The 14,449-nt window shown below is 56.3% G+C and overlaps 1 protein-coding gene across 1 annotated transcript in view; it reads right to left on the bottom strand.

The window, feature by feature from the left end:
• The window catches only part of SEMA5A (semaphorin 5A), a 110,528-nt gene that overhangs the window by 12,422 nt on the left and 83,657 nt on the right, over nt 1-14,449 (bottom strand). Inside the window, exons 13-15 of the mRNA XM_045285291.1 lie at nt 14,340-14,446; nt 13,543-13,686; nt 6,947-7,094 (exon numbers count right to left, since the gene is read on the bottom strand). Of these exons, the coding sequence (XP_045141226.1) occupies nt 6,947-7,094; nt 13,543-13,686; nt 14,340-14,446 (399 nt within the window). The remainder of the gene's footprint in view (nt 1-6,946; nt 7,095-13,542; nt 13,687-14,339; nt 14,447-14,449) is intronic.

Raw genomic sequence — 14,449 nt, 5'->3', positions numbered from 1 at the left:
GGCGACTGGTCAGTTTGTAGGCCACAGGAGGGGCCATGCCCTAAAATGGATAAGGAGATATGTATTTATGCAAACAGTCCCACGGAGGTTTTACAGAGAAGCAGAAAGAGGAGAAGCAAAGGCAAAAAGATAAAGAGGAGGCAAGGACCCTTCTGGAAGACCTATGACACGGCCAAGAGTCAGTCACACACACCAAGCGCACTGCCATCAAGCTGGCTTCGAACCACAGCAACCCAGGCACCACCAAAGACAGCCACGGGGCCCAGAGGGGACCCGCAGCACAGCCAGGGAGAGAGGGGCTGTGAGAAGGGTCTGTCCTGGGGGGCTGAGAGAGGGGTCTGTCCTGGGGGGCTGAGAGAGAGGGGTCTGTCCTTTAGGGGTGGGATGAGAGAGGGCTTTCCGAGGGGGCTGAGTAAGCCCATCTTCAGGGGACTGAGAGAGCGAGGAGGCATGCTCTATGCTAAAGAAGGGAGCACTGCCCACATCCCTCCTGACCCTAATTCGGAGTCACTCACTCAATGAACCACGTCTCTGAGAGCAGGGTCCGTGGGTGCCTGGTCCCTGTCAACACGAGGAGAAGCACACGGAGTGTCCAGAAAGGGACAGCTGAAGTCAGAACTGGTCCCGGGTTTGGAGTGACCTCTACCACAGGGATCAGCCTTGGGCTAAGGCAGGTTCTGCCAATGATGCCGCCAGGAGCCGGCTCTGCTGTCATGGCCCCTGGTTCATGGAGACGTGGCGTTTGGTGGAGAGGGATGAGCAAACAAGGGAAGGGCAGCTGGATTCTGGGATGGTTATGTTATCGTTCGCTGTCTGGAATGGGTAAGACACTCGTGGAAGCCGAAGTCCCAGCAGACAGTGATTGCACTGGGCAAGCCTGCCGCCCAAGACCTCCTCCAGCATTCCGCAGGGCCCTTGCCTCCTCTTCTGCTTCGATCACCTCACACACATGTGAAGGCTGGGCAGTGAACAGGAAGGAGCATGGGGGAGCAGTGCATTTGAATGACGTTGACGAAGAACAGTGAGTACCATGGGCTGCCAGAAGAACAGGTTTCTTCTGGGAAAAGGACAGCCAAGATGGTGAGACTTCTCACTTACTTTAGACACATTGTCATGAGAGACTAGGCCCCAAGGACTTCACGCCTGGTCAAGTAGAAGGCCAGAGAAGAAGAGAAAGACACCTCAGATGGATGGACGTAGTGGCCACCACACTCGGCTGGAATATAAATCCTGAGGGTGAAACAGGGCTGAGCAGTGTGTCATTCTGTCGCACAGTGACTTTTTGGCCAGGCGGGCACCTGAAGGTTCTGTGTTTATATGACAGGAGTGTTTTCCTTACCTAGTGGAGCAAAACAGGCCTGAAGGTAGACTTTGGAAATTAATGCTGAGTATTGTAATCAACAGCAACAAACCAAAACAGAGCGTGTAACTTCACCCTTTGGGCAGTCGGGCAGTACTTAATAGGACATGCTAAAATGGGAAACAGTAAATGAAACGGATGCCCAAAGTCTGTGATTTAGGAAATTTACATTTGGGAGCTAATTCTACTGGGCTCTGGCTGAGAGTACCCTGATGATCACAGGGTGGCTCGGCGAATGCCATGCACGTGGGTACAGCCCACAGAATCAGAAGCTTGTGGCAGCGCAGGCAGGTGGAGACCATCAGAGGGTCAGTGAGGAGGTAGCTTGGTACACCTAACTGACATGACCCCTCGAGTGGGAGACACAGACCGATGATGAGATGGGTGGCCACATTCCATTGGCACCCATCGATCTAGTCTATGAAAGTGGGCATCTATGAGAGAGAGAGACAGACAGACAGATACTGGTCTGCAGGACAAGGAGATGCCTGGACTGTGAGAGGGACCCATTGTCCTCACTGGAATGGTGGGAATGAGCTGACCCTGATTAAATGCAGCTCACTGTAGCCCAGCCTGCCTTCTGTGCCAATGAGTGCCTGTGACCTCCCAGGAGGGCACAGGTCAGAACGTGGCCTACCTTGGACAGGCCATGCAGCCAGCCCCACAGCAGTCCCAAGGACAGGAAGTCGGGGAGGGAAGAAAGCAGGAAGAAGAGGCAGAGAGAAAGGAAACAGCTTCTGGTCATCAGTTGTGTCCCGTTCCTCCGGAAGTGCGTGTGATCTGGGAGTCAGCTGGCTTGAGAGTGCCGTGAGAGGGGTGCTGGGGCCCACGCTAGAGGAAAGGTGGAGGTGAGCCGGACGTGGAGCCGATGGGGATCAGTGCGGGCTGCTCCTGTCCATGGTGAGCCAGGCTCTGACGCTGGCCTGCACCTCCATGTTCTGGACCTAGCTCTGCGGTGCACGGTCACTGTGAGTCAGACCCCTATCAGGGTACCTAACGGCAGATCCACAGCAGGATAGGTTTAGCAAGAGGACAACTCTCCCACCAGAAGAGACACTGAGAAAACATGCACGAGGAGACAGAAATGCTGCAACGCACCAGGGTAACCGCCGATTCAAAGACGTGTTGGCGATGTCCCCTGCCAAACCACCCACCTCTTTTAACAGTGATGCAAGCATTTCATAACCATGTTCTTGTAGTTACTGCCCAACACACTAATAAAGGAACCAGAGATTGGCCCTGACTTCAAACTATTATCACTTTCGCTCTTTCTCTTTTTGGTATTAAGAAGTTTTAAAACTCATTTCCTATCAGTATGATAGAATTTTCTTCTTCAAAATTGGATTGGGCCCAATTACCCAAGACACATTTCTGTGGGACATTAACTTTAAATTTTTCAAATGTAGCAGCAGGTAGTAAGGGAAATAAATGATGGTAACAAAGAATTTATAACTAAAATGGAAAGGATGACTGTTTAAAAATAGATTTTATCAGAATAAGGACTGCCTACACGTGTGCAAATCCACGTGTGCATGCATACACACACACAAAAGGGAGCGGGTTTCAAACACTTTGTGGAAAAAAATGGAAATAATAAAAAATATTGGACTTTTTCTACACTTCTGAAGCCCCTTATGGGTTGATGAATGACACCATCTAGAATTACCTTATTTCTTTTAGATAGCAAAAGCAATATGGGGCTTTTCCCCCAGCAAAATAAATTAAAATATAAAACTCATATTTAAAGATAACGTAAGGCACATTATGTTTGACACAGTTGATGTGAATTGTCCTGTAGAAATACTCCCAAGAACGCAGGGTAGACACGCTTAACTCAACACACTTTAGATTGATGGAAAGCACTGACAGACAGACAATCCGCAGAGAGGAAGGGGTGGCAGTCTGAAGATACAGCCGTGGTGGGATCTGTTGCCCAGGAGACAGATGACCAGTCTGCAAGGCCAATGCCTCACTCAATGCAAACACACGCGCTTCCCCAGCATCAGCAGCGGCTCACACACGCAGGCCTCCCCCATGGAATCATCTGAAATGAGCTGGCCTGTGTCTCTGGAAAGCTCAAAGTCAACAGTCGGAACAGCCAGAGGCCAGCTGACCGCTCCTGTGCGAGTTCAAGTTGAACGAAGGCCAGCCCATGAGGAGAGCCAAAATCTTTCCCGGAGGATATCCCACCGGGATTTCGTGATCGCCGAAGGCACAGATTTGACCCATGGATCCTTAGGGACCAGATGAGCTGTGGGACAACATCAGAAACATCGTGCAAGAAGAGAGTAAGAGGTCACGGGTGGGAAGCTGCGAGAACGGAGAGGAGAGTGTATGCGGACAAAGTCTGCTCATATTGAAGGAGCCTGGGAAGCAGACTCTGGTGGAGGGAGGCCTTCACACTGGGTTGGAGACGAATTCCAGTCACAGGCTCCTAACTACAAGTTATTCCCCACCATGTCCCCCCATCACACTGCCAATTCTAAGATGCTGCTTGCAAGCACATGTGCCTACTGGAGCCTGAAAGTTAACCGCTTGAAGGCTGTCTGCCACCAAGACGATCAGACAGCCCCAGCCTAATCACGGCCTTCTGGTCAGGATCATAGATTGCTCCCTGGAGAAGAGCTCAAAGACACCTAAGGTCAAACCAGCTCGGAGACGACCAAAGGTTAAGCTGCCATCGTCACTCGAGAGCCCGCCCACCTTGCTTCCTAGGAAACTTCCTGTCACATGGATGCCCCCGTACAGCAGTTCTCAACCTGTGGGTCACGACCCCTTTGGGGGGGGGCTGTCGAAGGACCCCTTTATAGGGGTCACCCGATTCATAACAGTAGAAAAAAATACAGTGATGAAGTAGCAACGAAAATAATTTTATGGTTGGGGGGCGGTCACCACAACATGATCAACTGTATGAAAGGGTCGTGGCATTAGGAAGGTTGAGAACCACTAATCTAGTACATCCCCTTGCTGGTGCATTTATGTCCCCCTAGTTTGTCCCCTTCCTGTCACATGTATGCCTCTAACACATCCACTTCCTGTTTTGTAGGTGTATGACATGGCTTGCATGCCCGAGATGGTATTAGCCTGTGAGAGAAGTCATTCGCGCTCTCTCGCTCTTGATTCTGCCCTCAGAAGAGGTGAGCCCTTGCATGCCTTGTCTGATGTCTCTTTAATTCCCCTTTCAATTACAGAGCCACCACTTCGGACCCCTCCGGGAGTGGAGGCTGGTCTCTCACAGTCATTAACAGACGGGACAGGCAGAAAAATAGGTGTTTGAAGAGGCTGAAACCTGCTCTTGAAGGGAGAAGGGAAAACCGGAGCAAAGGAGCTGAGCAGAAGCTACCAAGGGTTTGAGAAGAGAAAGCATTCCAAAGGAATGCAGGGAGACCTGGATCCGTAGAGGCCACTTGGTAGCACAGTGGATGAAGCCAGAGGTTCAAACCCACCAGCTGCTCCTGGAAAGAAAGAGGAGGCTCTGTGCCCCCATAAAGGCTTCAGGCTTGGACACCCCTCTGGGCAGTTCCACTCGGCATGCGGGGTCACTGAGAGTTGATCAACAGAGGGCAGTCGTCTGGTTTGGATGCAGAGGGCTGAAAATTCCGGCGGGATGGCAGGCCTCAGCCAGTCATTAAAGGTGCCGAGCATGTCCTTGTCTTCACGTGGAATGACTTAGAATGTTACAGTATCTTAGGAGATCACAGAGAGGATTAGAGAAATTAATGATCAAAGGCAGTGTACTTAAAGGGCCAGGTCCTCCCCTCCCCGTCGATTCCACGCATCAATGCCCAACCCCTGAGCGAGACCCGGGTTTGTGAGCAGAGGGGGAGAAATCAATTAACCCAGCTTCCTAATGAAAGCCACCTGGGGGACTCCTTCAGAGGGGCCCCTCGATGCCAGGCCCCACCTGTCTCCCCTGGCTCTCTCTCTCCCACCCCTCCCCTCTCTCTTCCTCTCCTCCTCCTCCTCTCTCTGCCATTTGGAACGCTTCCTTTCATGTGTGTCTGGTTTTGTAGATGAAGCCATGGCTTCCTCTTCTCTCTCTCCCTCCTGAAGCCACTACAGTCCTTTGGAGATGACCCTCAGAGGGTCCCCTATGGGTCACTTCCTGGGGTGAGAACAGCCCGGTGCAGATGCAGGAAATGCTTCCCACCAGGGTGACTAGAGGCCCAACAAGAGCATCCTTCTCACACAGCATGGCTTGACCACGAGGCCGGAACACAGCCAGCAGACTGGCCAGCTCTGCCCCCGGGGGACAGCCTCTGGGATTCTGGGAGTCAGGTTGGCCCAGCAGACATGGGCCGAGGGTGGGTGAAGCACAGGAAAAGGTTCTTTGAAGGTCAGGTGTGCAGGGCTTGTCACTGAGCCACAGAGCCACACAGTGGAGGCCCTGGTGTATGGTAGGTTCTTTATGGGAGAGCCCGTTTCTGCTGGGGTGTCCTGAGCACACCAGCCACCAACAGGGTCCTCCTTGCACATCTGCAGGGCCGCCGGAGCCCTGGCTGGTGGCATCAGATAGCCTGGCGGTGGGAAGGCCAAGTCCCCCCCAGCCGCCCCCCGCCGCCGAGGAAGGCCTGGTGGGGAAGCAGCCCTGCACACCTCAGGGCCCCAGTGCCAGTGGGAGCAGAGCAGCCAGCTGTGGGAAGAGAAGTGGTCGCATCTGCGAAGTTTCAAAGCGGTCTCCCAGGGCCCACATCTGTTCCCAGTCTTCAATGAATCACCAGTCCCTCTGAAATGTTGATGTATGTAAATCGTCTCTAACATCCATCGCTGTGCATGCTCCATGAAACCCCGGGAAGCACGAAGCACGTGGATGAAAGAGTGAGAAGGAGCCCAAAGTGGGCCGGCACGTCTTGAGCAAAACACAAATTAAGAGAGACTGTTGATATAATTAAACATTGAAGCTGCTGCTCTGGGAAGAAAAACGCCTGCCGGGAGGCAAGCCTGGTGACAATTAAACAGGGAACCCCACGCATTTCTACGCTCTGCAGCCAAGCCTGGGGCCTTGCTAACTGCCCTACAACCAACGAGCACCAGCGTTTGCTGACAATCCATAGGAGAGGGGGTCCTTGGTGGCACGGGCAACTACACACCAGAGGGAAGGCGGGCAGTGTGAGCCACCCCCAGGAGCCTCAGAGGGAAGGTCGGAAAGACCCCAGGACTGAGGGGCCACACTGCAGTGCAGGTCCACGCTGCCGCGTGGGGCGCCGTGAGCAGTTCAGGGGCGGCAGCGGCCACACACCAGTCCACCAATCCCAGATGCTGGTGGCACCGCGGTTACTTGTTGGGCTGCTAACCTCAAGGTCATCAGAAGGGATGTCTGCCTTCTGGACACCATCTCAGGGGGAAGGGCCTTCCCTGTCTCTCAGCCCAGGTATCCCTGGGATCGTGGATGTCACTGTCCCCACAGTTCTACCGTGTCCTCCAGGGTCACTGTGAGCCGGCATTGATTCAATGGCAGTGTGTTTGAGAACAAAGATACACCCACACCTGCATGCACTTACATGCACACGCACGCACACGTTCCCTTGCTCCCCCAGTAACTGCGGAAGGTGGACATCCCATGTCCAGGGAGGCGACGGCACTCACCACGTCACAGCCAGAGCAGTCCGGCCCATTCTCGCAGGTCCTGCGGCGTGCCTGGATGCCACCCCCACACTGGGCCGTGCACCGCTCCCAGGGGCCCCAGCCTGTCCAGAACACGTGGGGCGGACACAGCAAGTGCTCGTTGCAGTACCTGTGGGGAGGGGGGGGAAGCAGGGGTGGCTGAGAGCAGGGCCAGCCCAGCCTGCCCGCTCCATCCCTTCACTGGTGCCAGCAGGCAGGCATGCTTCAGGGGAGAGGGCAGTCCAGGAGGGCAGGCAGACGTGGATCGACCATGCGCGGGCACAGACAGAGGGATGCAGACGCTGGACTCACACGGCGGGGCGGAGCTTCCTGGGTGGCCAGTGAGGAGACACAAATAAGACAGAGCCCTCAGTGGGCACCGGGCGAGGTGAGGGACCAGGGCAACGCATGCACACAGGGCAGACGGAGGGGCTGGAGACAGAGCCAGCAGGGCCCCATCTGGGCTTTCGGAGTCCTCTCGGGGTAAACCACCCTGCATTCTGTTTGGGCAAGCCCGAGGCCAGCCAGAGCCTGTGGTCAGTCCAGTACGTGCCCCTCACTATGAAGGGCCAACGTCAGCGCCTCTCAGCAAACTCGGTTAAAGACCAAGGACTGGTTTTTCATCCTCAACACCCTGCCAGGCTTCCTGATGATTAAGTCCAGGCCTGCACCCCCTGTGGACCCCAGTTCTCCACCAGCATCCAGAGCGAAGACTAAAACTGCCCCCATGGGGAGCAAGCAGCCGGCTGCTGATGCTCACAGCCCCTTGGGGTGAGGGTCAGGCTGAGCAGAGTCCAGTGAGGGGCACCACTCAGGGGGATGAGGACACCACCGAGGACCTGCTGGTTCTCACGAGGGGCCCTGGGGGCGTGGGGATTATGTGCCAGGCTGCTAACTGCAAGGCCAGCAGTTTGAAGCCACCAGTCTCAGGAACCCCAAAGGAAGTCCTACCCCGTGCTGTATCCAGGGCCCTGTGGGCTGTGAGTGGAGATGCATCAGCAGCAAAGGAGGAGGGGTCCCTCCAGGAAGCACAGACTCGAGTCCCAGAGACGGTGGGGACGAAAGGCTGGGCCTGTGTCTCCAGAGGCCCCCCTGCAAGGCTGTCCCTTCCTTGGTGTGGCCCGGTAGCCGAGCTGTCTTGTGATGGAGCGTGACCTCCGGCCTCTGTGCCTGCACTTGCCGCCCCACTGTGGAGGGAGCCCTGTTCTAGGATGCAAGTGGGAAGTATCCTGAGTCTCCACCGGAGTAGAGGGAATGACTCAGTCACACCTCGGTTTCCCTGGGGATATATGTGCTGAGACAAAAGCCACACCTCCATCAGTCATTCTTCCGTGTTACACGAGCCGTCTTGGATGGATGGATGGATGGACGAAATCCTGGAGCCATCAGAAGAAGAGCCCCCCCTGGAGCATGTTTGAGATCTCTGTCTGAAGTGGGGAAGGCTGAGACCAGCTGCTGCTGCCCAGAAACCATAGGACAGAGTAGAGGAGTCAGGCTGAGCAGAGGCCAAGGCAAGGAGACATGGAGATAGAATGGAGGGACTGAGGCGACTGGGAATATCAGAAAGAGGGGCAGGTGGGCTTAGAAACAGGAGCCAAGGTAACTATGCACGTGGCTGAGAGGCTGAGGTCCAGAGAGACACTTGCACGTGGCTGAGAAGAGGTGCCGCTGTGGATCAATGGCTGTATCCTTACTGTTGACTGATCCTCACTGGGGCAAGCTGTCAGCTCCCCATAATCATGAGTATTAGCTGTGAGTTCTGTGTGGGGAATGCAATGAATTCTGGAACCCAGCAGAAGAGGGTGTGGGGCCAGTTACCGGTGGGTCAGACGAGGAGTTGGGGGAGACATGTCTGGCCCTGGCCTCGTGGCAGAAGGTGGTTGGAAGGGGTCTGACATGGCCCCTCAGTGCCATTACTCCATGCTTTTCATGGAGAAGATGAGGCAGATGAGATGGACATGCCAACAACAGGGGTCCCCAAGAATGGGAATGGAGGCAGCCAGGTCCTCCCACGTCCACGAGAGCCTTCCCCATCACTGGTGGGAAAGATGCCCTAGTGGTACAGCGGTCAGACAACCAGCTGTGGTCCACCCTACAGAGACATAGGGGAAAGCCGCAGCCACCCAGTTCTGGTCCGGGCCACAGGAGCGCCATGAGCCAGATTCACGACAAGGGGCAGCAACACTCGGTGAGAAATCACACGTCAGTCTGTGAGGGCCACCCCTGTGGGTTTTCTCCACAGGTGTACAGTAGGTCGGGGGCACGGGTGGGTGTGCCGAGCAGGGGTAAGGCGGGGTCCTGGGGCATGGAGATGCCATGTGGCAGCAGTGGGAATGCGTTAGACAGACAGACCAGCCAAAGTCCGCTGTGAAGAACAGCAATGGCAGGCTGATGTCATGGTGGGAGAAGTCTCCTAAGAGTCGAGGACCAACCAGGCCAACCGCTTCTCTAAGAGGAGGTGAGGACCACCACTGCTGGCCCCTCTGATGGGGTCACAGTGGAAGGTTATGGACAGAGGTGGGGAACCCCTGGGGGTAATGCAGACAGAGGGCTGGTCTGTTATACATGGGCTGCTATTAGTCATAGCTGGCTAGATGGTACCTAACTTCATCCTGCATTATCCGTTTTTCCCCAAACCTACGGTATGTGGAAAGAGGTCTTCTTCGTATGCCCTCATGGAACGGATCCCCAGCCCTGTCTTGAAGCTCTACGTGGTTTGACCCTTGTTGGGTTTGTACTAGTTTCTCACTGCAGCCTGGTTAGTCCAGGGGCACCTGTCTCAGCTCAGGACACAGAAGAGCAGGAAACCCACCGTGTTTGAAATCTTCACCCCAAGAGAAGGCTGGGTGATCACAGACTGGCCACGGGATCAAATGAACATGCTCAGGATGTAATCAATTCAGCCGAAGCTGTTCCTGAGGTGCTTGACTTTGGAACTGTGGCAGAGGTGGGATATGATCAAAGTCCAGGACCACCCCCCACTTCCTGGGCAGAAATCCAGGTCTCTGCAAAGCCTCGCTGTCCTCCAGTTAGTCCCCACCCACACACGGCGACCCTACAGGACAGGCTAGCAGTGCCCCTGTGGGTTTCTGAGATGGTCAGTCTCTACAGGAGTAGAAAGCCACGTCCATCTTCCGAGGAGTGGCTGGTGGTTTGGAACTGTGAGAACCACAAACGTCTCATGAGGAAGCTCAGCGATGGATCCACCCGCTCCGTGGGGAGGTGGGAACAAGTCACGGAGTTATGGTTAGGGAGAATCCCAGTCATGAATGCCTTGCCCCCCACTGGGACACAGCTGTGTTCCGTAACACACAGGTTCCCGTGAGGCAGCATCAGTCCAGGGACAATGAGGGGTTTGCCTGGAATCCCAGGGAGATCCTGGAAGTTGTCCCCAAAAGTTACTGCAGCAAAAAGGCTGCCGGCTTGGACTGGAAGGGACATGGAAAAGAAAGTGACCGGAGGCAGAGGGACGCTCCTTCAGGTGGCAGGGAGAGGCCAATAAAGCTGCTCCGGCCCATAGCAACCCTATCTGTCCCCAACAGAAGGGAACACTGCCCGGTCCTGCACCATCCTCACAGCTGTTCCTGCGCCTGAGCCCATCGGTGCAGCCACCGTGTCCGTCCATCTCATCGAAGGCCTTCCTCGTTTTGGCTGCCCCGCCACTTTACCAAGCTCGATGTCCTTCTCCAGGGACTGGTCTCTCCTGACCACATGTCCAAAGCACATGAGACGGTCTCCCCGTCCTTGCCTCTAGGAAGCATTCTGGACGCCAGTCACACAGCTGGTCAGAGCCCGGTTTCTCTGTTGAGCATGATGTCCTTCTCCACAGGCTGGGCCCTATGGACAGCAAGTCTGATGTGGGAGACTACTGTGCTCCTGTGGCCACTCTGCAGATCAGAGCCTGCTCTCCTCCACATCGCCGCTGCTGCTTCTAGCCAAGAGCCGGCTGGTCCTCCACACAGTGCCAGGCCTGCTGCCCAGAGCCTAACCCTGCCCCAGAGAAGTGTGTTTCTCCGCAGACAAGCTAACGTGTGCTCAGTGGGTGCATAACACCCCCGGGTCCTCAGAGCCCGTGACCTGCTTTCTCCCTATGCTCATCCAACCATCCCCAGCTGGAATTCCTGGGGCTACCCGTCCCCCCCCCCCCCCCGCCCCCTCCCCCGCATCTTCATCCCCCCAAGCTCGCTGTCACAAGGTCACCGATCGCTGCCATCCATGTAGCCGTTGCCATCACCAACAGCTCAGAATGGGAGAGATGGGGCTTTCAACTCCTGTAAAGAGTTACTGCCTCAGGCACTCACAGGGGCAGTCCTATCCTGTCCTATAGGGTCACTACGAGTCGGCATCAACTCCACACAGTGTTTGAGATGGATGGAAATGGGTGGGTGTGGCCGGGAGAAGCACACAGCATGCGCGCTGCTTGTGTGACAACCAGTCGGCTCCTCCTGTGTGGTGCACCCGTGTTCTGCTTCTCCTGACCCTGCTGAAGGCCTGCTGTTGAGGGCAGGGGCCATCTGGCATGCCCCAACTCACTGTGACTCCAGGTACAGCAGAGCACAGCACCAGCCAGTCTTGCGCCAGCCTCACCACCACTCTCATGTCTGAGCCCACGGCTGCTACCATTGTGTCTGTCCATCTCTGTCATATCTGAGCCCACGGCTGCTGCCATTGTGTCTGTCCATCTGTCATGTCTGAGCCCACGACTGCTACCATTGTGTCTGTCCATCTCTGTCATGTTTGAGCCCACAGCTGCTGCCACTGTGTCTGTCCATCTCTGTCATATCTGAGCCCACGGCTGCTACCATTGTGTCTGTCCATCTCTGTCATGTTTGAGCCCACAGCTGCTGCCACTGTGTCTGTCCATCTCTGTCATATCTGAGCCCAAGGCTGCTGCCATTGTGTCTGTCCATCTGTCATGTCTGAGCCCACGGCTGCTGCCATTGTGTTTGTCCATCTCTGTCATGTTGGAGCCTACAGCTCTGTCCGCCCATCTCCTTGGGGACCTTCCTCTTCTTTACCACCGCTCCACTCTGCCATGCATGATGTCCTTCCCCACGGCTTGGTCTCTCCTGACCACAGGCCCAAAGCACAAGAGAGGAAGGCTCCCATCCTCGGCTCCAGGGAGCCTCTGTCTGTGCTTCTTCCAGGACGGATCTGCTTGTTCTGTCAACTCACGGGTCATCAAGGTTCTTGCCGATGCCAACATTAAATGCTCGGATCCTTCTTCGGCCTCCCTATCCAATGTCCAGCTTCACGTGGATGTGAGGCGAGAGAACATAGCACGATGCGGGAGCCAGGCTCATCTCAGTCCTCAACGGAACCTCTCTCGTGGTGGCCGCTTCCATGAGCACTGACTGTGGATCCAAGTAAGACGGAGTCCTGGACAACGTTGTTCTCTGGATCACAGTTGATCACAGTGCTGCCTGATGATCCGCAGGAAGCCGGCACCCTGGAGTGCGCCCTTCTCAGGGACACGAGTCCACTCCGGCCCTGGCTGCTGGCCTCTCCCACCGTCACGGGGTATCTGCTCAGGCCTGCTGTGCTAGGGATTTCTGGATCAGGGAAACAATGTTTCCACCTGTCCTGAAGCAGATGTGAAGGCGTGGGTTAAAGGAGGAGATGAGATTGTGGTTTTGATGATCCGAGTCTGCTGCGTCTCGCCCCTCCGCCCCTCAGGAACTTTCTCTCGGCCGGGAAGTACTGCCTCTCCCTGACTTGCACGCGGGCTGGCAGGGGAACACCTGAGGCAACACATCACTGTAGAGGATGTTTTCTAAACAATCCTGCACCCCCAGCCCCAGTTGTTGGGGACACCCCCCCACCCGGCGGGGACTGGGTGGGATTCCTGTAACCTTGACTTCGGTTCTCCCACTCTGGACGGGTTTGCCTTGACCTGAGTCAGCAGGAGACAAAGGCCTTTGCAAGGATGCTTGCAGCCAGAATCTACACGACCCCACATGCAGTAGCAGCAATGCAGCCAAAACAAGCTGTGTGTGTGGGGCCAGGAGAGCCGGTCACAGGGCCCCCCTGCTCCAGAGGGGAAGCCAGAGGACAGCAGACACACCACCAAGACGTGCCGCTCCCTCTCCACTCCTGGAGGTGTCCACCGCTACCCTTCCCCAAGAATTGTGTTTGTCCACTCAGGGCACGGGCCACACAGCATTCCTGACACTCTGCTGACACTGTGTCCCTTACACTCTTTGGGGGACAAGCAGGTATCTGAGGGGCAGGATCAGGCTGCAGGGGCAGGGGCAAGGTTCCCCAGGGAAATTCTCCCAGCCCATGCTGCCCTCCCCAAACGAGCAGTGGCATTCTGGGAAGGTTTGCTCAGAGCCCCCTGTAACAGCTGCCAGTAAAAATAGGCTCTGGGCGGCCCCGCGCCCCCCAGGCCTCAGGGAGGAGGTAGCTGGGGCCCGGACAAAGCCAACATGTGGAGGAGGAGGACGTAAGCAGGCGGGCCAGGGGCCGCTAGGCATGAGGCTCTGGTCAGAATCCCAGGACAGCAGACAAAGACAGTGGGTGGGCACATGCCCCCAGGAGCCTAGCTAGACCACCGAGGCTGGGCCGCTGGCACCCACCTCTCCTCACGGTTCTGGCCCACGCACACCCGGCCACCATGCCGCGGTGTGGGGTTGCTGCAGGCTCGCTGGCGCACCTGGAAGCCGATCCCACAGGTGGTGCTGCAGGGGGACCATGGCGACCAGGGGGTCCAGCCGCCATTCCTGGGGAGCAAGCAGCGCGTGGTCAGCGTGGAAGCACCCTCTGCGTCCCCCAGGGCCTCCGGGGTCCCACAAGGCCGCCTCCACCACCGAGCCTGCACAGTGGGCGCTGTGACCGGGGCTGGTTTTAGGGAGAGGCTGGGGCTTTTCAAAGACCACAGGCTGGCTGAGCTGGGCAGGTAGAAACAAGAGGAGCAAGGTCAGCAGTTCCAACCAGATGGCTGCCCAGCAGGACTAAAGACTGGCAGTCCGTCCCAGAAACCCAGAGCTTCTGCTGGGCCCTATTCAAGAACCAAACGCCTGCCATGGAGTTATGCCAACTCCCGGAGACCCTATAGGGCCAGGCAGAGCTGCCCCTGGGGGTTTCTAAGACTGTCGCTCATGATGGGAGTAGAAAGTCCCATCTTTCTCCCTCGGAGCGGCTGGTGGTTTCAAACTGCCCACCGTGTGGCCCCACTGGCAACCTCTGGGACACCAGGCTCCTCATCCAGGGCCTCCTATCTGGAGTTGCTCCACGACAGTGAGTTAAGAAATAATGGAAGAATAAACAATACCCTTGGGCCCCCTGGGTGTTCTGGGGCTCCCCTGGAGTCCCTGAGGTGTTCTTCAGGGGTCCCCTGGGCCCCCTGGGTGTTCTGGGATTCCCCTGGGGTCACCTGGAACAGTTGGCGATTTCCACACTGGGGCCGGCGCAGGACCAGCCGCCACACTGGGGGGCCGGGCTGTCGCAGGAGCGGGTTCGACAGAGGCAGGAGCCCACAGCCGC

This window comes from Echinops telfairi, unplaced genomic scaffold (assembly GCF_000313985.2).
Source record: "Echinops telfairi isolate 266 unplaced genomic scaffold, ASM31398v2 ScPeMD7_7469;HRSCAF=8507_1, whole genome shotgun sequence".
In the NCBI taxonomy this organism is placed as follows: Eukaryota; Metazoa; Chordata; class Mammalia; order Afrosoricida; family Tenrecidae; genus Echinops; species Echinops telfairi.
This window is presented reverse-complemented; position numbering and strand designations above follow the sequence as displayed.